The 26,532-nt window shown below is 36.6% G+C and overlaps 4 protein-coding genes across 5 annotated transcripts; 2 read left to right on the top strand and 2 right to left on the bottom strand.

Annotated features, from left to right (window-relative positions):
- The first annotated feature begins 332 nt into the window (after positions 1 to 332).
- Positions 333 to 1,718, top strand: LOC127800167 (myb-related protein MYBAS2-like). Its single transcript, XM_052334623.1, has 3 exons — positions 333 to 525; positions 722 to 851; positions 977 to 1,718. The coding sequence occupies exons 1-3, from the start codon at positions 360 to 362 to the stop codon at positions 1,467 to 1,469; spliced, it is 789 nt and encodes a 262-aa protein (XP_052190583.1). The 5' UTR covers positions 333 to 359; the 3' UTR covers positions 1,470 to 1,718.
- A 646-nt stretch (positions 1,719 to 2,364) lies between these two features.
- Positions 2,365 to 4,306, top strand: LOC127798923 (putative pentatricopeptide repeat-containing protein At1g68930). 2 transcript variants are annotated; one of them, XM_052332573.1, is made up of 2 exons: positions 2,365 to 2,697; positions 2,917 to 4,306. In XM_052332573.1, exons 1-2 carry the CDS (start codon positions 2,381 to 2,383, stop codon positions 4,268 to 4,270), a joined length of 1,671 nt encoding a protein of 556 aa, XP_052188533.1. In that variant the 5' UTR covers positions 2,365 to 2,380; the 3' UTR covers positions 4,271 to 4,306. The 2 variants fall into 2 exon arrangements, with proteins under 2 accessions (XP_052188533.1, XP_052188532.1); XM_052332572.1 differs by having other exon boundaries at positions 2,365 to 4,306.
- Positions 4,307 to 10,328: 6,022 nt separating this feature from the next.
- LOC127798810 (probable folate-biopterin transporter 9, chloroplastic) lies at positions 10,329 to 13,826 on the bottom strand. Its single transcript, XM_052332424.1, has 2 exons — positions 13,053 to 13,826; positions 10,329 to 12,019 (listed from the first exon to the last, which is right to left on the bottom strand). The coding sequence occupies exons 1-2, from the start codon at positions 13,546 to 13,548 to the stop codon at positions 10,860 to 10,862; spliced, it is 1,656 nt and encodes a 551-aa protein (XP_052188384.1). The 5' UTR covers positions 13,549 to 13,826; the 3' UTR covers positions 10,329 to 10,859.
- A 3,356-nt stretch (positions 13,827 to 17,182) lies between these two features.
- LOC127800487 (haloacid dehalogenase-like hydrolase domain-containing protein At2g33255) lies at positions 17,183 to 23,276 on the bottom strand. Its single transcript, XM_052335112.1, has 5 exons — positions 22,844 to 23,276; positions 21,525 to 21,567; positions 20,583 to 20,643; positions 19,209 to 19,343; positions 17,183 to 17,609 (listed from the first exon to the last, which is right to left on the bottom strand). The coding sequence occupies exons 1-5, from the start codon at positions 23,202 to 23,204 to the stop codon at positions 17,445 to 17,447; spliced, it is 765 nt and encodes a 254-aa protein (XP_052191072.1). The 5' UTR covers positions 23,205 to 23,276; the 3' UTR covers positions 17,183 to 17,444.
- Between the last annotated feature and the right edge of the window lie 3,256 nt (positions 23,277 to 26,532).

Below are 26,532 nucleotides of genomic sequence, written 5' to 3'. Positions count from 1 at the left end.
GCAAGGGGGTATTTTGGCAACTTCACAAGAAAAATGGTATAATATATAGGGAACAATATCTGTTCCTCATATTGGAGTAGGATATATATATATATATATATATATGATATATATATGAATGTGTATAGTGATGGATGATGATCTTGAAAAAGGATAAAGCTTGACTGATGGAACCTAGTAGCTAGGCTACTTGTGCAGGTATAAATATGTAACAAACACAAGCCCTTTTTGTCACAGAACATTGAACACACAACCCTACAATTAAGCTTCCTAAGTTTCTAGTTAATTAGCTAGCTAGCACCTATCATCATACAACAGGCTGCTTACTGCTTACTGCTTAGGCACCAATCTGCGCTTTCATGTCTTGTGGGGCTGTGATGGCTCAACACCACCTGGGGTGGGCTACTGTCATGGAAGAAGGCTGCTGGAGGAAAGGCCCTTGGACTGCTGAAGAAGACAGGCTGCTCATTGAGTATGTCAAGGTGCATGGTGAAGGAAGATGGAACTCTGTGGCCCGGCTTGCAGGTATAGCTAAAAGCCATGTTTTCCCGTTCATGAACAAGATAAACATTAAAAAATGCTGTCTTTATTGATGCTGCCCAGATTAATCATTATCATATGGAAATTAAATGAAGATAACTGGGGCACTAAGCAACTCTCCAAATGGTTGAATTAATATATATAAACTGATAAAGTTTGTAAATTGGTTTCGGTTGTAAAGGGCTGAAGAGGAACGGCAAAAGCTGCAGATTGAGGTGGGTGAATTACTTGAGGCCGGACCTGAAGAGGGGGCAAATCACCCCACATGAAGAGAACATAATTCTTGAGCTCCATGCTCGGTGGGGAAATAGGTAATTGATTAGCCGTCATCCAACCTTAATTTCTGCAAATCTTAACCTTTATTATCTTTTGATAAGTTAGCTCGCTCTTATAACTAGTATCATACCTAATACCTACTGCCACGCCCACGACACAGGTGGTCAACAATCGCTCGGAGCTTGCCTGGAAGAACCGACAACGAGATCAAGAACTACTGGAGGACTCATTTCAAGAAGAAGGCAAAGACCGCCCTGGACGGCGCCAGTGGGAAGGCCAAAGCCCGGCTGCTGAGGAGGCAGCAGTTTCAGCAGCAGCAGCAGCAGCTGCTAAACCAACTCGAGCTGAAGAGAATCATCTCACTGCTCGACGACAATCAGATGAGGCAAGAAGTAGCTGGTTCCTCTCCATATCCCAACAGTATAGCTGATCAAGTTTTCTTCTGCCCCTTCTTCAATGGCTTCTGTGCTGGATCAACTCATCAGCATGTGGCTGAGGAGGCGGCGGCGGCGGCTGCCACCAGTAGTACTGAAGAAAGCATAAATCTGTGGGATGGCCTCTGGAACATGGATGATGTCCATGGCAGCAACTTGAGCATGGCATTTGCAGCTAACAAGGCTGGCCTCATGCAAACTTTAGCCAATCCCTTCTAGTTCATCATCATCATACATATTGTGATCTTAATCTCCTTGTCCTGTACTTCTTAACTATATATCTCTGCTTTATCCATGCACTAAGCTTAAATTAATCAATCTTCTAGTACCAGTGATTAGCTAGGAAGTTTACTTATGTAGAACCAAATGGGTTCTCTTCTCTGAACCTGAAGACCACTGTAACTGTAATCAATCAAGGAAATTAATGTTTGGTTTGTCAGCAATATATTATTATGCTGTTTTCCTTAATTAGCTAATTAATCCATAATGTCTTAGTCATGTCTTATGGCATTTTGGTTTCATAGTACAAGAATCTCACTATAAATATCAAACTTGAGTATTGAATTAACGCTTTTAAAGTTTTGTTTCATCGAAGGTGTTGCATGTTTCATTCAATCAATATTCGAGGTTTAGAAGGCCGTATAGTGAAGTACAAAAGCTTCAAAAAGTTGGCACCTTTTATTTTGTTTTCCCCCTTTTTATTGCTATTTAATTTGTTTTGGATAAGAACAGAAGAGTTTTATAATGAAGAAAGAAAAAGCCCTTATTAATTAACTAATTAAGTGATACTAATCAGACAACCTCATGTGAACAATAATCATCAATTTGGCTTTACTCTGCTTTAACATTTCTTAATCCCAAGGCAACGTTTGGATTATGGTGATTGTTTAACCATATGAGGTCTTGATTAATTGGTTTGGCATGTTCAACTGGGCCCAATCCTGGTCCCCAATTGCCATTTGAAGTATTTGGGCCAATCTGGGCCGAACTTCAAGATTCGGCCCATATAAATGAGGCTAGGTCAACCCAATGGGCTGGGCTGGGCTGGACTGGCCCAATCATCGCCCCTATAAATCCTCCTCCTTCCAGTAAATGAGGATTTTGGACTTCAGCTTATCTGGGGATCCTACATGACCATCGGCTTCTCTGCTGCACCTCGACCTTTCAGAATTGCCCACAAGACCTTCCGTTATTACGCTTCTGCCCCAGGGCTCGACCCGCCTCTCTGCGTCCTCCGATTCCTGCAACTTTCCATCGACCGCCAATCTTTGAAGCTCACGGAACAGTCCCATGGCCGCGTCTTCCGTCTGGGATTCGACCAAAACGCCGTCGTCGCGACGAAGCTCATCTCTGCATACTCCGCGTGCAGAGACCCAGTCGAGGCAAGGGTTGTTTTCGACTCGGTTCGGTGCAAGAATGTGTACATATGGAACGCTATGATTAACGGGTACGCGAAAAATAAGTTTTACAGGGAAAGTTTTGATCTTTTTACGCAAATGTGCTTAGGTGAGGAGTCGCCGGATGACTTCACATATTCGACTCTTTCGAAAGTTTCCACCGATATTGGGGACTTTTCTGCGGGGAAAGTGGTTCATGGGAAGTGTATACGAACTGGGCTTGTTTCAGATACTGTTGTTGCTAATTCCATTTTGTCTATGTATTGTAGATGTAGTGAATTTATTGAGTCGCGTAAGCTGTTCGATGAAATGCCGCGGAGGAATATTTCTTCTTGGAATACACTATTAGGAGGTTTCATGAATTCCGAGGAGGAGAAGGTTGATAGTTCTATAATATGGGAATTTGTTAAAACTATGCAAATTGAAGGGCTGAAACCCGATGCATATACTGTGTCTAGTCTTCTCCCTTTGTGTGGAGGAGATGCTGGCAAATGGAACCGTGGAAGGGAAGTTCATTGTTACACTGTGAAGAATGGACTGGAGTTGGGTTCGGGTTCTGACGTTCATTTAGGATGTTGCTTGATTGATATGTATTCGAGAAGTAATAAAGTAAACGTTGCTGGATTGGTTTTTGACCATATGAAGTCGAGAAATGTTTTTGCTTGGACTGCATTGATCAATGGTTATGTGCAGAATGGAGAATCAGAGAAAGCTTTGATTCTTTTCCGTGAAATGCAAATGAGAGATGGAACAGAACCCAACAGGGTCTCGCTTGTGTGCCTTCTCCCTGCTTGTATTTCACTTGCTAGTTTAATGGGAGGGAAGCAAATCCATGGCTTTGCAATAAGAAAGGAATTAACGCATGAAGTTTCATTATGCAATGCCCTGATTGACATGTACGCCAAGTGTGGTAGCTTGACCAGTGCCAGACGACTATTTGAAGATCATCCTTTTTGTAAAGATGCAGTATCTTGGAGTTCAATGATTTCTGGATATGGATTGCATGGGAAGGGTCAAGAAGCCATTTATTTGTATGAGAAGATGCTTCAACTTGGGATCAAACCAGATGTGATTGTAATGGTGGGGGTGCTTTCTGCTTGCAGTAGGTCGGGATTGGTAAATGAAGGCCTTGACATTTACAACTCAGTTGTAAGGCACCATGGAATTAAACCAACATTGGAGATGTGTGCGTGTGTGGTTGATATGTTAGGCCGATCGGGCCAGCTGAAGCAAGCCTTGGACTTCATCAAGGCAATGGCTGTGGAACCTGGTCCCAGTGTATGGGGTGCTCTTCTTAGTGCTTCTCTCCTCCATGGGAATTCTGAGATAAGAGATTTGGCTTATGAATTCCTTATTCGGATCGAACCTGAGAATGCATCTAATTACGTATCCCTGTCAAACTCATATGCTTCTTCTCAGAAGTGGGGTGTTGCTGCTGAAGTGAGGACTGTCATGAAAGAGAAGCAACTAAGGAAGTTGCCTGGTTGCAGTTGGATAACTGTTAACAAGGAAACTCACAGCTTCTATGTTGCTGATAAAGCGCATCCTTGTTCTGATATTATTTATGGGATGCTGGATGAACTAGTTCTAATGATGAAGGGTTATGGCAATTCTCGTGAATAAGTCTATTTGTAAGCTCGTTTATGAAGGGTAAAATTAATAAACACTCACTAAATTTTAAAGTTATAATTATTTACTCACTTAACTTTAAATTGTAACTACTTAGTCACTGAACTTTACTCATTGTTAACCATTCATCATTCGTTATAATCCTGTCAAATATTACATTAACAAAATCTGATATGACTAACAAAATTCAAAATTACCCAATCAAATATTCATTTTTAGTCGAGTCAGCTCCCCGTCAGCTCCAAGTCATTTGCCAACTCATTTAAGTGAGATTAATTAACTGGAAGTTTAATTAGAGACGGAATTCTGCCATTCTCTACCATCGTTCTTCCTCGCCGCACAGTTGCTTGGTGCTCGTGACCGCTCTTCTCCTTCGCTGCAAGATTGTTGGGTGCTCGTGGGTCCTCGCCGTGCAATTGCTTGATGCTTGTGGGTTCTCCCTCGCCGCGCGATTGCTTCGTGCTCGTGGCCGCCGTTCTCCCTTGCCACGCGGTTGCTCGGTTGGAAGCGCTTCTTGCTTCTTTTGAAAGTGACTCTCTCATGATTTCACAATTAACTTGTGGGTTATCTACTATAAACATTTCACTTGTCTATTATTTTAATCAACTTTATATATATATATATATATAATATTATGCACTTTTTATTCTGATCCTCGTCCTACTCCATAGCCAAGCAACTTATTCAAACTGAATTGCATATAAATTGGTGCTAGTGTTGAAATTCTGAACATGTCATTATTTAATTACAATTATGCCCTCATTTGAGTCAACATGCTGATATTGAAAATGCTTTGTTGGCTTTACCATATTTCCCATAATGGCATTGGCTCATTTGTGTTTTCCCGTGGTTATTTGACAGAAAAGCAAGGGGGTTCTCAGAGAACCAATGATGGTAAATTCATTTTCAAGTCTTCATCGGTCACGGTTTCTGTTGTCAGAAAACCATCTTCAGCCTCCATTCTCCCTTGATCATAGTTGTCAACTAATCGCAGACACACACAACAGTGATCTGCACCGAGCAATTGCACGGCGAGGACCCACGAGCACCCAGCGATCTTGCAGCGAAGGAGAAGAGCAGCCACGAGCACCGAGCAACCGTGCGGCGAGGAAGAACGGTGGCAGAGAATGGCAGAAGCCCTTGATTTTGTGTTGTGCGTGCGTATCTGGTGACCAGCAGGAACCCTTAATTTTAATTCAATTTGGTCACTTACTGGAAGCTTCAATTTCAATTCTGTCTCTAAACTTCCAGTTAATTAATCTCACTTAAATGAGTTGGCAAATGTCTTGTAGCTGACGGGAGCTCACTAGGCTAAAAATGAATATTTGATTGGGTAATTTTAGATTCCGTTAGTCATGTCAAATTCTGTTAGTGTAATATTTGACAGGATTATAACGAATAATAGATGGTTAACAATGAGTAAAATTTTGTGACTAAATAGTTACAATTTAAAGTTGAGTGAATAAATAATTACAACTTTAAAGTTTAATAAATGTTTATTAATTTTACCCCGTTTATGGACTTGTTTATAGGTTTATTTATATACTTATTTGGATTATATTTTAAAATAATGTGTATTTTATAAATGAGATTTTCTTTTTACTATACTATTGAAGATTTAAGAATATATCAAAATACACTAATTTTATATATTTTATATGAACAAGCTTAAAATTGAACGATCCTTAAAGTTAAAATTTATAAAAAAAAAAAAAAAAAAAAATTAGATAAAACTCATTTGAAATTCATTTAAACCTCGGTTATTATAAATGAGTCTAGACTTTGAGTTAGGATTTGATGACCTTTTAAATAAGTAATTTTGAACTTCATTTTCAAGCTTGACTCAAGTTCAGGCACAAACTCAAGCCCGATACAACCCCATTTTTTTATTATTCCCAACTAAAATTTAAAATTATAAAAAGAATGATTATCAAATAATTTAGTATTGAAAAATTCTATTTGCATCAATCTCTTTTGATCTCCACAGTCACCTTTTACAATTGTATAATTATTTTTCAAAAATACCCTTAATACATAATCATCTCACTTGCATCACCCATCGCACCCGACCATCATTGCCTATCATCGCACTTGCCGAAGGCTGCGAGAATCACAAGGCTCCCACTAGCGACTGCATCGCCCATCATCACCAATAGCCGCAAACAACGCAGCCGTCCATCATCGCACCCTAACCCTAGGGTTCGGGCTTTGCAATGATGGGCGATACAACCGTTGGTGAGAACTTTGCGATGATGAGTGATGCGGCTACCAATGGGAGCTTTTCGATAATGGGCAGTTGTGTTTCTTGTGACCGCCGACGAGTGCGAAGATGGGCAATGATGGTAAGGTGCGATGATAGCAGATGATGATGGGTGATGTAAGTGGGATGGTTGTGTATAAAAATATTTTTGAAAAATAATTATGCAATTATAAAAGGTGGCTATGAAAAATAAAAGAGATAGAGACAAATAGAATTTTGCTTTAGTATTTCACTTGCTTTGCCTTTGACGAAGAGATTACTTTGATAACTTAAACTAACTCGAACCTTAACCTTTTGATGTCACAAAGAATTAACTCAACCAACCATTGATAAGGTACCAATCATACCTATAAAAGAGAATAATTAAAAATGAATCTGAATTTGTATCATAGTTATTGAAATCATGCAGCAGGAAGGCTAGGAGTGACAAATGAAAGATCATACTAGAGAATCTTCTCTTTTTAACATTTTGGTTAAGAAGAGAACTGCCAAGACAGGAAAATAAGAGGTTCTAGAAGAGGGGCAAATTCACATGAAAAATGGAGCTGCTGCTGCTGCTGCTGCTGCTCCTCCTTTTTAATAATAATAATAATAATAATAATAATAATAATAATAATAATATCTGCAGCTTCAACGGGGGAGAACAATTCTCCCAAGCCATGCCCCTTTCAATTGCACTCTCCAGGCGCATGATTTCGCCGCCTCTTACACTTCTCCGGTCGCATGATTGCGCCTCATGCCACCATCATTTCAATTGTCCCTTCTATTTATCAATTCAATTGACAATTGATTTCCCCTTTATTGATCTAATAAATTAATTTTATATAACACATATATAATAATTATACACATAATATTATATAAAATTTAATTAAAACATTTTTCATATATAACATTCTGCTAAAAATATCATGTAACTCTTAATGTTGTGCCATCGAAAATTGAGAAAAAAAATTAAAAATATTTTTTCAAAGACGAAGACTGGCCGCAAGGGCCAGCCCCACCAACAAGTGCTCGCGGCAGAATAGCAGCGAGCTGGCCACAAGGGCCAACCTCGCGACACCCTGTCGCGAGGCGCGCGTGATAGGCAGCCTAGCGACTACTAGTCGCAAGGCTCGCTGTCGTGTAGCCCTCGAGAAGCAGGCTCGCGGTTGCAAGCCACGAGGCCCAACCGCCTCACAACAGCATTTTCCGCGAGGCCTAGCTGCCTCGCGGTTGTTTGTCACGAGGCACAGTTACCTCGCGGCAGCCTTTACACCGTGGCCAGCTGCCTCGCGGCAACTTCGTAATAATCTCCCTATTTTTGTTAAATCTGACCCACTCAGTAACCGCCATGTGTCGGCGTCAGATACCCTTGAGAACCAGACCTATAAATACCAAACTACAGGACATTGATGGAGACTTTCAATTTCGATAAAATCTAGACACTTTGAATACATTTTGATGGTTTTCGTGAATAATCATTGGGGATCCTAGATTGACTTTGGCATCGGAGGGTCTTTGCGGGGAAAATTTTCGCGAGCCTTCTAACCCATTTTCTCAACATTAACAGGATCGAATCCTTGCGGCAAAACTAGTATAGAAGGTAAAGTTTTGCGACAAGTCTAACGGCGAAGGTAAAGTCTTACGACGAACCTAGCAGCGAATGCCAAATCTTGTGGCGAACCTAGTGGCACAATCTTGTGGCGAGACTTGTGGCGAAACCTTGTGGCAAAATCTTGTGACGAACCTAGCGGCGAAGGCCAAGCTAATGGCGAAGCCTTCTGGCAAAAGCTTGCGTCGAAACTTATGGCAAAACTAGTGGCAAAACCTTGCGACGAATCTTGTGGCGAATCCTTATAGCGAGCATCCAAGCAGCTAACTCCCTTGAAGCAACTTCTCTTACGGCAACATAACTTCACCCGACACCAAGCTCGAGTGGACCCCCACATCACAAATTTTAATTATTGTATTTTGGCAACAACACTTAATAATGTTTTTATCAACTATTAACTTTCAATGATAATTTAACTCATTAACTCTTAACGGTAAAAAGACAGTTTATCAGTTTAGATTCATTAATTCAATACATTACCTACTTAGAGCGTGACATTTTAAGTTCACAGTCATGTAACAATCAGGACACGTTGATAGAGCACTTCAATTTACTCATTAATTCAATGCATTACCTACTTAGAGTGTGACATTTTAAGTTCACAGTCATGTAACAATCAGGACACGTCAATTCTTGACGTTGATTGAGCATTTCAATTTACTTAAGTAACGTTTATTAAAATGAGTAAGATAAGTCAATATCAAGATAAGTCCGGAATGATTTTTAGACCAAAATATGGAATGGTCAAGATAAAGTTGGGAAGCATTTCAAGATTTTTATTAAACTGTTTGTTAAATTTTTTAAAATGCACTACATGACACAAATGTCATTTTTTTCTTATCTATAAAGACCAAGATATACTTATCTTTAGGGGATGAAAGATAAGTATATCTTGAAAGATCAAGATAAAAGGTCATTAATGATTTTTTCAAAAATGATTAGATAGACTTAACAAACATGTTAGAAATGATAAAAGTCCGAGATGCATCATATATCTTGACTTTTCTAACTCATATATTGATTAACAAACGTCCCCTCATCTCTCCAAAACATCATAAAAGATAATGAATGTCCTCTAGCCAAGACTTGGAATGATTTTAATGGCAATGAAGATAAAACTTCTTATAAACCTATTTGGACTCTCGATTTCCATGCATTATAATTTCTCCATTGACTAACATCCCGATCAAATGAGAGTTATAGACCGACTAAACTCACAGACTTAATAACTATGCAAACATCCAATCCAAGGTGATCAAGATGATGTATCAAAACTCCTTTCAACATCTGAAACTCTTTTCAATCATGCATGCCTTGGCCAAAGACTCCTACAATCACCGACCAACGGAGATCGCATAGGATGTTCACCACATCTAATTAAGGACAATGGATCTCATTAGTGAGCATCTGTCTCCATACACTATTATGCAAAGACCATATAGAGAGCATCCTCACCTCTCACACCGGATGGTTCCGCTCAATAGTAAATTCCCAACACTAGTGTACATGGTTGTTAAACTCCCGATTTTACGGGTACGATTTTATGATTTTTTGTATCAAAAACCCTTACGATTTTGAAGTTGAATCGCACTCGATTTTACGATTTTATATGTCGAAGACCCTCTTACGATTTTACGATTTTAACAACCTTGCTAGTGTACAAAACAATTATGTTGCTTCCGATTAAAGGATTAGATACACAATCGAAAGCAAATAACAGATCATTAATTCTCTCAGCCATGTGATATGTTATAGGCATCATATTCAATAGATGGTCAACTAACATCTACCCACATGTCTATTATCTACATCTCATGCAATATAACATGTGACTCGTCATCCTATATCATTAGTATTTCAAATTAATCAAAAGTAATAGCTCATATGCTAGTCTGTAATCGATTAATCTTAGGACCAGAAATACCTTTTAAAAAAATTATATTTTATAAATTTTTTTCATATATTCTTAACAATTTAAAAATAAAGATCGTCGAGATATCTAGAGACTCATTCATATATTAATGGAGAGCTCTGGACGAAAAAATGACCGTTTAAATAACAATTATATCACTATGCCCAACATTTATAATAGATATGATCTAAATCTAACTTGCCTCTTGAGAGATGCTAGATGCTGCTAGCTAACTTCACAGGGATTCAAAAACTTTGCCATGGATCGATACTCAGTGGAATGGGGATGCAAGAAAATTGAGGAGATGCTTGATTGAGTTGATTTACTTACAGATTAGACTGTCACGTCGCAGTGATCTTCATCCTTCACTTTGGGAGGGGCTTACTGGCTAAAAGGTCTTCATTTACAAATTTAGAGGTGATACAGCACAGCAGCAACCAAAAGTAATAAGTAGAACCTTATTTGACAAAATCCCCACAAACAGAGCACTTAGACAGGCACCCTTTGAATCAAACACATAAATCCTTCTCGGTCAGCTCTCTTTTGAGCCATATCCGCTGTTGCCTTTCAGACAAATCTCAAGAGAAGTGTCAAATGAATTATTCGCTGGACCATTTACAGCTGAAACGTAGACTTGTACACACCAGTGGAGCAAAATATTGCGCTTTGTTTGAAGCTCCAAAGGCATTATTCACCATTTGTTCCAAATCTAATGTTATTGCCATCAAAGAATTGCTGTCTGACACAGGTAATGGCAGGGGCAATGATCAGCACAATGCAAGCGTCGGTTCCCATTTTCTGTTTGATTGAGGCAAAGTTAATTCTTCTGGGCCTCGGATTCTCTTTCTCGCCTGTAAGCATAAATAGAGCCGAGGACAATTTTTCCAACCCTCCTATTTCTTCGAGTTCTTTTGCTCCTACCTCTTTTCTTTTCCTTCACAGACATAGGTTGTGATGAAGGGACGTGATAAATCCATGTCAGTGGTACTAAAGCTGCAAGAAATTGTATCAAAATTCCCACGGGCAGGCTCGAGTAATTTCCCGATGTTATTCCAAGATGAGAAGCCAATCCAACACCTAGAAGCCCACTAACTATTGATGCTAAACACAAGGCTGATGCCAAGAAGGAAGTGAGAGATCCTTCACAACCTGGTGGAGCCAAATTTGCAAAAAGTACTAGGAAGGGCAGGAGTTTAAATTGTGAAATGGTTTCGGCTATGCCAGAGAAACAAAGGGCAAATACCTCATTTGGAAATCCCATTTTAAGGTTGATCTGCTTCACCAAAACAAGGTCAAGAAGAAGAGAAGCAGCATACAAAATCTGCACTGTACCAATCAGTTTTCTCATGGACATCCTTTTCCAGATGCGGTCATAGAGTACGGTTATTGATAGAAGCATCAGCTGACCAGTCACTTTGGACATCCCAATGATTGAAGGATCAAGATCGAGGCAATGCGTTTGATAGCAAAATATGGAACCAGAGAGGATTGGGACCATGGCAACTGAAGCTACGATCCACAAAAGAGGGCGGGAGATGTTATCTTCAGTAATTGCCATCTTCAGATCTGAATACTGCTTTCTGATACTATCTGAAACGGAAATCTTTACAAGACTGTGACTCGATGGTTGAGGCAAACCAAGAAGACTCTCTCTTGTTCCCAGGGAAATTGCAAGTTGAACAGCAAGTAAAGCCGTGAAGACAAGAAACATGGATTTAGGTTGTTGTGTTTTCAGTAAAAAAAATCCACCCAATAAATTTCCTAGGACTCCACCAGCAGCTAAGGCCATGAATGCATAAGATTGCAGACCACTCATTTTGTGCCTTTGTCCATATTCAGCAACAAGAGCATCTTTGGAAACTTCAGTAATGGAAGCTCCAAGATTACTGAGAAGAATGCAAGCCATTAGAGTGGGAAGGGATTCACTTGCAAAAGGGATCAATGCCAATGGACCCCAAGAAAAGACCTGCAAAAAGACTACAAAAAAGTGTGACATGCATCAGTGTTGGCATCATATTGGTCAACTAGTGGTACTCAAGCAAGACCGCCGATCAGAATTCATGATCAACATTGTATTAAACTTTAAGCTCTTTAGATCCGGCAACGGTCCTAAATCTATAGCTATGACATGAGTATGAATTTTACAGCATGAAGTATGACGCCTAACACTCTTTATATCAGTAAATTAAATGGCGTTGACCCCAACATGCATGGTTGGAGTGGAAATGGTTACTGACACATCATAGACAATAATTTTACTGTGAATTTCATAGTTACATAATAGTTGCTTAATTTTGAATTATACCCAAATGGATTCAGCCTCTATTGAATTTTCCAATTCATGGTACTCGTAATAATATACATTGATTCACATCAACTTGACCATATTCATTGTAGTATTGTACTATAGTAAAGCCAACTACGCCTTCCTCGTAAACTGTTTGGTAAAGCAGTCATAAATAAGATATAGAAAAAATCCAAGCAAGTTCTCGCTTAATCTTTACTAAAAGTATTACTTTTAAAAAGAATCATATTTGCTAGAACTATTTGCAATTTTGCACAGATGAGGAATCTGAAATTTGCAGCTCCCTCAAGTATGCAATTTTCTCTTCCATCTAAACAAGAAAAGTATGCAATTTTCTGTCGGCAATAGAATTTTAAGAAGATACAAGCATATGAAATTAAGGGTAAAACGAAGTAATAGCACCAGCCATAGAGTTCAGAAAATTAAAAAAAAAATGAAGGAAAAAGCAAGAAGAAGAAGAAGCTAGAGGATATTAAAGAACCAGTTTAAGGTTACGAAAACCAAATAAACCATCTAAAGGCAATGAACATTCAGTGAAAAACGGCTCCAGAAATTAAACATAATTTATGACAAGAAAAAGGGAAACCAGCATGGTAGACCAATTGCAGTAAAAATTAAATGAAAAGAACAAAAAACGGCCGAAACCACAATGATTAACAAATAGAAGGGAAAGGAAGAAGAGTGAAAAAAGTGGTGAAAACTGACCTCCAATACAAATATAGGGTATTCTGTGAGCACCCCCAATGTAAAGAGCATCAGACAAGATCCCATATAGAGGCTTAATCACCATGGGAAGGTTCCCAGTGTTCTGCACAAGCTGCAATGTTGATGGCCGTAAATTAAGATTGTGGGCCATATGAAAGTTGAGAGCCAGCCAAGGGAAGCCCCTAAAACCCTGCACCCAATACCCGAATCCACAAAAAACCATCATCTGTCGAATCCCCACTTGAGAAGACCCTCTTCTCTCCTCACACACCCTCTCAGCCTTGACGGGAGACACTCCATCAGGAGTTATTGTAATGGGTTTTACGAGATGGGTTCTGGGTTTTAAGGGCTTGTCAATGATGTTGCTCTTGGGGTTCTGGTGTTGAGAACAATGGATTGGTCTGGTGAGACAAAAACCTACCCCTGGTGGGGAATTTTGGATCCTCAGGCTCATTGGAGTTATCGTGTGCCCATTAGAAACTAATGGGTAGATCATAGCTCTGCGTTTAGTGGCAAAGACTGAGAAGAAAACAGAGATTAGAGAGAGAACCCGACTTCCTGAATTCCCCAGAAATGAGGAAACAGTAGGGCTTATTGATTTTTGAGATATATATATATATATATAGAGAGAGAGAGAGAGAGAGAGAGAGAGAGAGAGAGAGAGAGAGGAGATCGATCCAGAAGAGTGTAGGGGATGGTAACATGCCAATATGCATATATTTATTATATATATATACAGGTATGTCGAGGCCAAAGCCCAGCGGGAATAGGACTCTGAGAGAGAGAGAGAGAGAGAGAGAGAGAGATGTCAAATTGTTAATGGAGGCATAGGATCGAGGTTCCATGTTTTGTTTGTTTGCTTGCGGGAGATCTGGCGGAGCCCACAACACCGTTGTTGAACACGCGCCCACTGCATCATTGATAAAATTAATAAATAGTCACTGTATTTTAAAGTTGTAATTATTTACTCACTTAACTTTAAATTGTAACAATTTACTCACTCAACTTTACTTATCGTTAACCATCCATCACTCGTTATAACTCCGTTAAATATTATAAACGGAAAATACTAACGGAATCTGACGTGGCTAATGGAATCTGACGTGGCAAAAGTAAATTTAACAAACACTTACTGAACTTTAAAAATGTAACTAATTACTCACTGAATTTTGCTCAACGTTAACCATCTATCACCCCGTTACATCACCGTTTGATCTTTAAAAACACCGGTTACATGACCGTTTGATCTTGAAACATATTAAAAATTTTTTATATGCATTTAAGATCACTTACTTTTCAAACCAAAAGTCAAAAATTAAACTAATAATTTAAATTTAAAAAATTATTGAAGCAAATCAAAAGTAAAAAAAAAAAATCTATTTAAATTTTTTTTCCTCCATTACGAATAACGAAATTCACAAAAAAAAGTATTCAATAATGAGATCAAGAGCCAAAAATTAATTACAAAAATCATATTTCTTCTATATAAAAAAATACATATGATATCATTTTCTTACAAATACGATTTTTGTAATTAGTTTTTGGCTTTTGGTTTCATTATTGAATACTTTTTTTTATGAATTTTGTTGTTCGTAATGGAGATAAAAAAATTTAAATAGATTTTTTGTTTACTTTTGATTTGCATCAATAATTTTTTTAATTTAAATTATTAATTTAATTTTTGACTTTTTGTTTGAAAAGTAAGTGATCTTAAAAGCATATAAAAAGTTTTTAATATGTTTCAAGATCAAACAGTGATGTAACGGGGTGATAGGTGGTTAACGCTGAGCAAAATTCAGTGAGTAATTAGTATTTTTAAAGTTCAATGAGTGTTTGTTAAATGCCACGTCAGATTTCGTTAGCCACGTCAGATTCCATTAGTATTTTTCATTTATAATATTTAACGGAATTATAACGAGTAATGGAGGGTTAACGATAAGTAAAGTTAAGTGAGTAAATGGTTACAATTTAAAGTTGAGTGAGCAAATAATTACAACTTTAAAGTTCAGTTACTATTTATTAATTTTACCCATTTCCTGACTATATTATACGAAAATAAAAATGAGAAACATTATTAATAATAAATAAAAACGTAAAAATAGATATTTTTTAAAAAAATAAACATAAATAGGATCCGAAATGAGAATAAAAAACGTTTCGAAAATATTTTCAAAATAGGAAAACAGCTCCTATGAAATATTTTCGTGCAACATAACTTCCTGGCGCCCCCTTTCGGATCATCATATATTGCTATCGTTTCTGTTTAATGCCCAAATCCAAGGCCGTGGACTGCTCCGTTGTTTGTCGCTTCTTATTTTCTTCACTCCTACTGGAAATATATAGCGACTTATATGGCAATTCATCATTTGTTTATTTAATAAATATTTAAAAATAGGATTTTTTTATATCTTTTAAAATCTATTTTTATTTTAAATATATAATTAATAATTCTTTTAATAAATATTTAAATAAATTTTATTTTTATTACAAAAATATAAATCTTTTATAATTGTTGTTGTCAACATTCAATAATAAATTTTTTTATAGTAAAAAAGTGTTCCAAATGTAATTTTCGAAAAACCTTATTAGAGGCACGGGTGAACCTCACCCATGAGACCTCTAATGTTTAAATTAATCTCTTTAATGAAATATAAAAAAATATTAAAATTATAATTTCTATAGAATTTTGATCATACTATAATTATAAGAATCTCATATTTATAATAGTAGAGGAGACTGACAAGTAGAAGAAAAATCATAATCTTCCGTGAATATTTTGAGCTCTCTCCTAATTTACAAGCAAAGATATCATAAGCCCGTAAAAATCTCTCAAATAATAGTAGTAATCAAGTGATGCATAAATTTTCAAAAGAGCTTTGAAATAAGCTCTCAAGTGAGATTACTCCATCTCATTTGAAGTGAATTATTCAATTCAATGCATGTTTTAGAGTAAATATATGATAATTAGAAAAGTAAAATATGAAGAAAAGAAAAGATATATATTTTAAAGAAATTTTAGACTGATAAATCTTTTATAATTTTATTTTACAATTAGAGTACGAAACTACTATTTTGAGTAAATTTATCCCGTGTAATATGTATTGAGTAAAGTTCAAACTTTAAATTCATACGATACAAGCAACACTCTACAAACTGTAAAAGTTGAAACTTTATTATAGAGATCACTATAATCTCATACTATCAAACCAAGTATTCTAAGTTAACTATACGGTATTTTGGATCATACTACTTGTACATCAAGAACTACATTGTGGATTATATACGAATATAAATGACTAAAATACTCCTCGCACCTCACCATCTTGAGTGAGGAATATTTTAGTCATGCACTTTACTATCTTAACTCAACACCTTAGGTGAGGGGTTCTTTTATTATTTTAACTATATTGTGTAACTTAAGATATAGACCAAAAAGTACAAATAATATTTTTCATGATATTTTATTAGTTCAATTAGAGAAATATTAGATTTATGCTGAAAAATTTTAGCTATTTCACTCAAGCATCCCTATATATTAAAATTAACCCAATTAGCCCTTAAACTTTCAAAAATTAGTCACAACACTTCCTCTATTACTAATAGTCTTAAATAAATTGATTATATACTCCCTCGAGTTTAGATTTTTGACCCAAACACACCCTTAAACTTTTATTTTTTGCCAAGTCAATTCTTAAATTTTTTTGAGAAGACCAAGACTAATTTGGCAAAAATATAAAAATTTAAAAGTTGTTCAAGTCAAAAATCCAAAATTTAGAATACATCCAAGCCAAAGACTCAAAGTACAAAGAATGTACTATTGATTTACTTAACATTGTTAATAACAAAAGGGGGGTGTTGTGACAAAATGTAAGAAAATCTAAAAATTAATCAAACTAATTTTAAAATTTAGAGAATATTGGAATCAAATAGTCAAAATTCAAGAAAGGTAGTACAATTTACCCTTAAGCTTTGGACAGCTACCTCATTTTCATTGCTTATTTTTTGAGAATTTATTAACAGGTAAAAGTAAAACATTAGTGGAAACATGCCAGAATGAACAACAATAGCTACAAGTACAAAAACTACAAGCCTAATAAATAAACAAAATCCAAAAATAAATCACCAATAACTGAAATCAAACTCTGACAACAATAATAATTAAGCAGAAAACCATCCCTTATCAGCTGGACTAAAGACAGGTATTTCACATAACCAGAGAGATCCCTAGTCTATGCACTTTACAAAGGCTTCTCCTATGAGCCTTTTACAGAATCAAGAAATAAACTTATCCACCAACTAGGGAAATGCTTACACCTCACATGAATCACACACAATCTCAATGCTTCTTAGTTTTAGAAGTTTCTGAGGTTGCGTTGTTGAGGTAACAATGGGTCATGATTTCAGGTCAAAATTTGCTTCTAGAAGTGAATGGACTTCAGCAAGAGAAGACACCTTGTAATCTGGCTTAAGTTCCACGGTCGCATACTCAGGAGAACCATACCTCCCAGTTTCATCGAGCAAGCAAGTAAATGCTCCAGCTCTTTTCCCGCAAGCAACCTACAAGGACAAGGAAAATAACAGCCACATGCTGTGTGCTATGGGGATCGAGATATATAACAAACAACAGATTTGAGAGGACCAATTTACTAAGTAATTTGGTAACAGGAAATGAGAGGTGATAGGACTGCCCGTGTGAAACAGAGAAATGCAAAGTGAGAGGGTGCGCGAAGGATGGTTTTGGACATCTTGATGCTTAACCCAGAAATGCTTGTCGAATTACTTGTTACTTTCGCTATGAGTACCCAACTTGCAGCAGGCTTATTTATTTCCCTTAGGCTTCCATGTATCCCAAATGGCAGCCCCCGTAATGGAGCAAATTCACCCTTATTTTTACATGGCAACGAGGCAGTACAAATTCAGGTAAGTGAAGAGACAGGCATTTGTGCGCTAATTACGTGGGATAAGTATCAGGTAAGACAACCAAGGGGTGAGAGAAGTGTCATATGACGTAGAATGAAAGAAATCATTCTCTAGCGATTTCAGATAAGAATCATGTCAGTAATGACTTAGATGTGAACATAGAGCTGCATTTCCCAGTATTAGTCTTACCTGAATCCCAAATCAACTGAAAACAAAGTAATCCAGCCATGAATTATTTTGGAAAATATAACCAATTTCAATTTCTGCTTGTAGAGGTATGCTGGCAAAGCTTGTTTGCAACTTGTAGATAATAAATGCTTGCTTTGGTTCTCAGGGTGGTCCAGGATAACTAACAAACTAAAATAAGACCAGAGTGAGGTGGTAAGTTGTTGAAAATAAGAACTATAATCAAAGTGAGTTCCTGCAAACTGACCAAGGCAGACCATGAAGGTTGAGCCTGTTTGGGGCTCCAGAAAGTAATTCCAACTGTGAACTCCAATTTATGTGTAAAATAATGACTAGAACATGAAATCATGAATCCTCGAGTGACTTGTATTTATAGTCCCAATCAATTCGAAAACAAAGTTATCCTTTTATATTACTTTGAATAGATGAGACAATATAAAGTTATTCCGGTGCCGGGGAATGATTGCAAATGCTTCTATGCAATTGTATACAATACACTTGAGGTTGATTCTTATGTTAGTTTGGGTAAACCAGCCAATCCAAAATTATATCTAGGTGATTGGTCCTTGAGAATTAAGAACCAAAGCTGAACTAAGGCTTATTTGTAACCAGATCTCGAAGATCAGGTCTATTGATTCACAAGATGATTGGTCCACTCCTCTTCACCTAGAAATGGATTCTGCAACCACATATCAATTTATTGGGATTAAGGTAAATTTCCAAAACATCTGGACAGAACGCCTTCTCTGAATCTTTTTGCGGACTCCAAAATGACACAGCAAAGTTAAGAGGGACCCAGACAGTCCTAACTTTTTAATTAGATAGAGGCCAAAAGTAATGTCAATCTATTGTCAATTTGCAATGAGTAATAGGCATTTTATATATAGACATATTATGGCAGACAAGTATGGGTGATTTATTCAGATAAAGCATGAAATCTAATAAAACCGTGTAAATTGAACATTTAAAAATAGAACCTCAAAATGAATGTAAAAGAGAGAAAGAAAGAGGGAAGTGCACATACACACAGAGGAAGAGTAAAGAACTCACATCATCTTTAAGGCTGTCGCCAATCATCATTACTTCAGTGGGTTGAACTTCCCATATGGAACAAATGTGCAGCAGTGGAGCTGGATCCGGTTTACAAGGGCGAAATTCTCTGCTTAATGCTGGAGCAAATGTCATCTATAGTGACGTGCCAAAAGACAGAAGTCAAAATATGTTAAAAAGATAAAAACTTATATAGAGAGGGCAAAGTCAAGAAGTCTATTATTGGAAGTATGCTTGCAAAATGATCTTTCATCTCAATAGCATATTAGCATCAATTGGTAGAAAATGGTTGCAGAATGATCAGGCCCTCAGTAACAGAAGACTAAAAACCAAATGGTCAACACCCAAAACTAGATTTTCCTTTGAATTAAACAGAGTACTGATCTTTAAATACTGTGCATTTTAGTCCAACCCCTGTACACTCACCACATACACAACAATTCAACCTATAGTACGTACCAAAAAAATGTCTACAGTAATTCCTAGTTTGAGAGCACTATAATGAACTCCCTCTAATATCCAGTCAGCTACTCTAACTACCCTGTTTCAGGAGAACATTGAGCATAAAAAACAAACGCAGAAAAGCAACCCTCCCAAATGATTGTGTGACTTCAAAAAGGATAGTGCCTACCATGCTTCAATCTCAAGGCAACAACAGAAGCATTTGATACCCTGTATATTGTTGGTGGTTTATATGTAACTAGGTCTCTCATAAAGGAGGAGGGTTGCGTTAGGTAGCCGACAGCCAGCGTAAAACCTAGTCGGATCCAAATATGAATTTTACACAAACTATCTATTGGGATGTAACCCACATAGAAGTCTAGAATTCATGTAGCCAACCCCACATAGTGGGATAACGGCTGGATATGTTGTTGTTGTTGTTTTAGGTCTCTCATAAATACAAATTTCCTAGAAAATATGAACAAGAAAAATAAACTGTTTTGGAAACTCGAAATTTCCTTATCACATCGGCTATTTGAAACAAATGCAAATTCATGGTTCTTATTACAAGCAATAAAATGTTACGCAAAACAAGACAAAGATCTTATTTTGGTCTTCTAACTTGAAAGAAAAGGAGGTATGACCTAGTATAAGGCGTGTATTGTCTAACTCATTAAAAAATAGAAAAAGATGCCTTCTTTGTAGATTTGTTGCCAGCAGTTATACACATAATGATGTAAGGGCAAAAGTCTAGGAATGGAGTCTTCTTTCTTAGACAATTACTATGGAATGAATTAATTATTTGTTTACTATATAATTCAAGAGGATATACATTTTGGGTGCAGCCAAAACAGAAAAATATTTATCAGACAATTGAGTTAAAAGAGATCTGACCTCAGTGGATCTTTATACATACAATAATGAAAAACTTACCCCAAACTGTAAGTGAAACAAATCAACTGCTTCCTTGACATTCCGAGTGATTAATCCCCTTCTGAGAAACCAAAAAAGAAAAACTTAAACCTACTGTAACCATAATTATAAAGAAAAATTGACAGAACATGGCACCTATAGACCTCTCAATACTGTTTGCACTATATGTGCCTACTTCCGCACTGCGCGGGGGGGGGGGGGGGGGGGGGGGGAGGGGAGGGAGAGGCCTTTTCAATTATAACTAAATTACATTAAGGATCTGCACTGAGCCCATCTCTTTGTTCTAGTGATGGATGAAATCACTAACGACATTTAAGAAGAAGTGCCTTGGTGTATGCTATTTGCAGATGGCGTTGCTTTGATAAATGGGACAAAAGAAAACACAAATATAAACTTGAATTATAGAGGGACCTCTTAGAATTCAAAGTTTCAGGTTGAACAGGTCAAAAACTAAACATATAGAATGTAAATTTAGTAAAAATGGAAGAGTGAATGATATTATGATGGGCCTTCAAGCTTTAAGTCATTCAAAAAAAAAGATCAACTGCATATATTTCATGTCAATTGTTCAAAAAGATGAAAAAATTTAGAAGCCACCTTTATTGTACACATAATGTTGAGTAGTAAAGCACCAACATGTGCAAAATATGAGTGTAACGAATACTTATAAGATGAATGTGTGGCCATATAAGAAAAAATAAAATTAGAAATAAGGTTATGCATAACAAGATCATAATGGCCCGTATTAAATATAAGATGTGCAAGATACAATTAAGATGATTTGGAGAGTGGATGAAATGGAAATATTTTTTTAGCAAAAGATGTAGAGGAAGACCAAGAAAATTTTGGTGGAAGACTCTTCAGCTTTGTTTTGGAGAGATTTAGTAATGGAATGGAAACCTAACAATAAATAAAAGACGAAGACTTCGTAGAAACAATTACCTAATGTTCCTTGAATCAAGAAAACCACAAAGCTCCGATGCACCTGTACCATTATTTACCTATCAAAGAGTTAGATCAAATATCTATCAAGTAATTGCAACAAATTAGTTTGTTAGTTTGAAAACTTAACATCATAGAAACATAATTGACAAAATACATATTTTAGCCCATGTACTCGAACTTTTTGTTATTTCAATTACGCTCTTAAATTATACAATTTCGAGTCAACTTCACACCTTGTCACAGTTGATCTAGCACATGCAAAGCATGCGTGCTAAAATACCCAAATTACCCTTCAGGGGCGCGCGCAAACCAACCACCATCTCCGCCACAGCTTCTGGCTAGTGACGAGGCAGGTGTAGACCGTCAGGAGGCAATAAACGAAGGCAAACAACAAGTGAAAACGAATGTGAAGACAGACCTGCCAATGGCCGACAGACGAGGTCATCATCAATTGAGAAAGGAGGAAGATGAAGAAGTGAAGTTGTCGGCGAAGTCGCCTCTTCACCTTTTGCCTTTCCTAACCGACGACGACCGACAAATGAAGTCGGCAACTTCACCTTCCACCTTTTCGTTTGTCGGCCATCGTCAATCAAGGACGGCAGGCAAATAGGCAACTTCACCAATGACTCTATATCTTTGCCTTCCGCCTTCCCCGACCGACGACGGCTTTGTTTGTCAGTCGTCGATGCCTACCGTGCACCTCCGACTTCGCCTTTGCCTATCGTCAATGCCTGCTTCCTCTAGTGGCTTGCACTTGCCTAGTCGCCGACCAAAAGTTGTGGCAAATGTGGTGGTCGATTTGCACACGAGTGAGGGGTAATTTGGGTATTTTAGCGCATGCGTTAGATTAACTGTGACAAGGTGTGCAATTGACTCAAAATTATATAATTCAGATGTATAATTGAAATAACAAAAAGTTCATGTGTCTAAATAGAAAAAACGTGCAAATACAAGGGCTAAAATATGGATTTGGCCAAACATAATTTTCTAAGAACGTGTAAATTTTCCAGCAAAAAGGCCAACGCAAGACACAAATCACCCAACATATCTTATTAAGCATGACAGCTAACCAAATCACACCTTCAATGAACAAATAATATAAATATCATTAGTCTGAAATTACAGTAAGTCATTATTTTTATTTTTATTTGTATTGTGCCAATCCGACCTCGCTCCAAAAGCAGAAAAAGGTAAGCACAGCAATCGTCAAATTCAATTTAATATAACAACTTGAGCACGACATCCAACACAAAATTCGCCAAAAATCCACGTCACAGAGAAAGGTAACATATATAAAACCTGAGAATTTGACTAACCGGGCATGATCTGGAGGCGATCGAGGCCCTGGCGCTCGAAATCGGCGATAATTTCGTAGGCCTTCTGCCGTTTCGGGGGACTCCAATTCTCAATGTGATGCAAAATGTCGATCCCCGAGGGGCTCCTGGATTTGGCAGCCAAGTACTCGTTTTCGCCGAGGACGGCCCTGTACATTGCCGGGAAATCGATGACGGGGACCGTTAGGGTTCCGTCCATGTCGAAAACGACCCCCCTGAGGCGGGCCTTGGGGGTGACAGCGGGCGTGTCAGGGCCGGGAGCTCGGCTGGCCATCGACGAAAATGGCCTCTTCGCGGGATTGAATTTGAAGAGGAAGAGGGATTTGGCGATGAGCAGTGGCATCAGATATGGACGCCAAGTGGTGGCGGCGATGCCGTGCACGTGCCTGCGCTGGATTTGGGTTCCTATTTGGGAATCGCCCGCGGTGACTAATTTGTCATCTTTTAAATAATATATATTTTTAAATATTAAAATTATTATTATAATAAATAATATAATTAAAAATATTATACACGGCTAACAAAATGGTGCATAATACCCTTTTGTCATATAAGTTAAGGGAAATTCTATCTGCACCCGTGAAATTGTTCTTCACAGCTCTTATCATGTAAATTTTTTTACTAATTTTAAAATTTTCATTTTAACTCCGTAGGCCAATATCTCTTCCAACCACCTTTGATTGTCGTCTCACGTTTCTCTTTCTCTCCCGTACTATATACATATATACACACAAACACATACGTATATATATATACACGGTCAGCAATTATGGCTACCGACCTATTACCATTCGCCCCTCACACACACTTTCGCTCTTTCTCTCTGTATAATAGCCACGAGTCGTAGTAGAGAAAAGAGAAAAAGAGTAGGTCAGCTGTCATGGTCGACCCACACATACACATATATATATACACCCACACACATATATATAAACACACACACACGATTCCATGGCAGCCGCGGCCATGGAAATCGACCCACCTAATGACTGTTGCAGAGAGAGAAAGAAAAAAATAAAAAGAAAAAAAGAGTGGGTCGGCCATAGCTTACTCACACATACACACATATATATACACATACAGAGCATGGTCGCAGCCAGAGTCGGCCTTGGGCTAGGGCCCACAGCTGATGATGGGCCAATTTTCTTTTTAAATTTATGTATATATGTGTATCAAAAATTAAAAAAAATTAACAAAAGAAGTTGCCGCTTGTATTATGTCAAAAGAAGATTTCATTGTTATTTTTATTTGGTTGGTACATGCGATGATTGTTTTTGCTTCGATTAATTATGGAGGATGAAAGTGGGGGTGTCAACGGTTCAGATTGATCTCGTTCTATAAGAATATAGTAACCGAATCATTTTTAACTATTCCGAAAAAATAAGAACCGTAACTGAACCATTACATATATAAAACCAAACCATGACCAATCCATTACACCGGACCAATTTCGATTATATCCAATTAATATTTAACTTCTAAACATTTTTACAAAATATGAAATTACAAACAAATTTATTAATTAAAATAAACCCATAACTTCATTAATGCTTCAAGTCTTGAAATAAAAGTAAAACAAAATAATTCATAAACTATTTCATCAAATGAGATTACATCAACTATTTAGTATAGCAATAGCACATAAAAGCCTATAATAAAATAGTTCATGAATCTATCTAGTTTTTTAAGAAGTGATACTATTTATGCATATATATATACATATACCAACAAAATTATAATATATATAAATATAATATCGGTTTCAGTTTGGTTCAAATCATGGTTTGAAAAAAAAAAAATCAGTAACCAAATCAAATATATCGGTTCTTAATTTTTTAGAACCAGAATCTAACCATTGAACCATAAAACCAATCAAAAAGGCACGGTTTGGTCCAATTTGGTTCGATTCACTGGTTTTCGGATATTTTTTAACAACCCTAGATGAAAGAAAAATTGATCAAATCAATAAATGCTTACGGAGATTCGGGAGGAAGTATGTAGACTCAAATATGTAGTTTTCATTTTTTAATACAATATTTACAATGCAGGGTACTTATTTTTCCTTCGTTTGGGGTTTTGTTCCATTGGATTTTCTCCAAACAAGGTTTTAATGAGGCCCCAAATTATTCTTCCTTATTTTTTGTAAATTTTTATAATTTTAATAAAATTAATTAGTTAATAATTTTTATTTTTTATTTAATTTGCATAAAGAGGCACATTTGAAAAAATTTGCCCTGGGTCTCATAAAACTAAGGATCGGCTCTGGCTGCAGCCATGGAACCCAGCCCAACACACACCTATATATATATATATATATACACACGCGCGCGAATGATCGGAGGTTTCTGAAACCTTCTCACCCGATCCCTCTTCATCCCAGTAACTATGGCAACATTGTTGCCTTTGTCAGCCGCGATATCGCTACCATCGCCCCAAGTCGAGGAATGTTTGGTTCCCCGACTGCTACCATGGCTAGGTTCCATGGCCACAGCCATGCTTTCGTGTGTGTGAGTGTGTACACACACACACATATATATATATATATATCTATGTGTGTGGATCGGCCATGGCCGACCTAGCAAGCGTGTATATATATATATATGTGTGTGTGTGTGTGTATGGTGCAAGAATGTGTGTGTAGGAGGGGCGACTAATGGTGATGGGTCGGCAACCATGACTGTCGCCTGTGTGTATATATATATACGTATGTGTATATATGGTGTGGGAGAGAAAGAGAGATGTGAGACGACAGTCAATGGTGGTTAGAAGAGATAGTGGGCTGTGGCGCTAAAATGAGAATTTTAAAATTAATGAAAAATTTTGCATGATATGGGCTATGAAAAACAATTTCACGAATTGTGAATAGAATTTTTCATACGTTAATTAGTTGTTCTCACATGACACCTCACTTAAATATGTAAGGTTGGTATTTTTTTTTTCTATTGAGTATATAATTTTATAAAATAAGACATTTAAATATAAATATATAACAATCCACAATTATATGTTAATAAAGTGGCAAAAAAACCTAAAGAATGTTCATAAAATACATTTAGCCATTGTGAGTTATTTTTTTTTATCAAAATATGCTTATTCTTAAATTCATTCAAATTTATTTGTTAATATCAACGATAATTTCATGATTAATATGAATTGTCAAAAAACAAAAAAAATATTTTATTTTCTAAATTCATATTCAAAAATAGATTTAAAAAAAGTTGAAAAGTATAAATAATTATTGTTAGAATTACAATAATCTCACCTATATAATTAAAAATGGCTAAAACATATTTTCACAATAGATAATAAAATATAAAATTAAATAAAATAGTTTAAAGATTGGTGAAATAAACTGTATTAGTTAATAAAATATATATAAAGAGAGATAAATTTAAATTTTAAAAATTATCAAAACATATGACAATTTAGAAATGTATTAAATAATATTAATTATAAAACTTAAATAAATAAGTTATTTTAATCAAATTAAAATCTTAAAAAGTATTAAATGACATTAACTATCCTACAAGAAACATATAGATAATTAAAACTTATCTGTAAAATGGAAAATAAATTTATCTGAAGGAAAATGTCAGATATTTTTATCTTGAAAGAGGGAAATAAAAGATTACATGAGTACTTTTTCAAAAATGATCAGATAAGTTTGACAA

Source organism: Diospyros lotus, chromosome 4, assembly GCF_014633365.1.
Source record: "Diospyros lotus cultivar Yz01 chromosome 4, ASM1463336v1, whole genome shotgun sequence".
NCBI classification, from domain to species: Eukaryota; Viridiplantae; Streptophyta; class Magnoliopsida; order Ericales; family Ebenaceae; genus Diospyros; species Diospyros lotus.
This window is presented reverse-complemented; position numbering and strand designations above follow the sequence as displayed.

Coding starts and splice junctions, on each gene's coding strand:
- LOC127800167 (XM_052334623.1), top strand. CDS start 360: ATGTCTTGTGGGGCTGTGATGGCTCAACACCACCTGGGGTGGGCTACT. Junction 526..721: donor CTCTGTGGCCCGGCTTGCAG/GTATAGCTAAAA, acceptor TCGGTTGTAAAG/GGCTGAAGAGGAACGGCAAA. Junction 852..976: donor CATGCTCGGTGGGGAAATAG/GTAATTGATTAG, acceptor CCCACGACACAG/GTGGTCAACAATCGCTCGGA.
- LOC127798923 (XM_052332572.1), top strand. CDS start 2,381: ATGACCATCGGCTTCTCTGCTGCACCTCGACCTTTCAGAATTGCCCAC.
- LOC127798810 (XM_052332424.1), bottom strand. CDS start 13,548: ATGATCTACCCATTAGTTTCTAATGGGCACACGATAACTCCAATGAGC. Junction 12,020..13,052: donor ACCCTATATTTGTATTGGAG/GTCAGTTTTCAC, acceptor ACTTTTTTGTAG/TCTTTTTGCAGGTCTTTTCT.
- LOC127800487 (XM_052335112.1), bottom strand. CDS start 23,204: ATGCCACTGCTCATCGCCAAATCCCTCTTCCTCTTCAAATTCAATCCC. Junction 19,344..20,582: donor TGTTTCACTTACAGTTTGGG/GTAAGTTTTTCA, acceptor ACGTCACTATAG/ATGACATTTGCTCCAGCATT. Junction 17,610..19,208: donor GCGACAGCCTTAAAGATGAT/GTGAGTTCTTTA, acceptor TTGTCCTTGTAG/GTTGCTTGCGGGAAAAGAGC.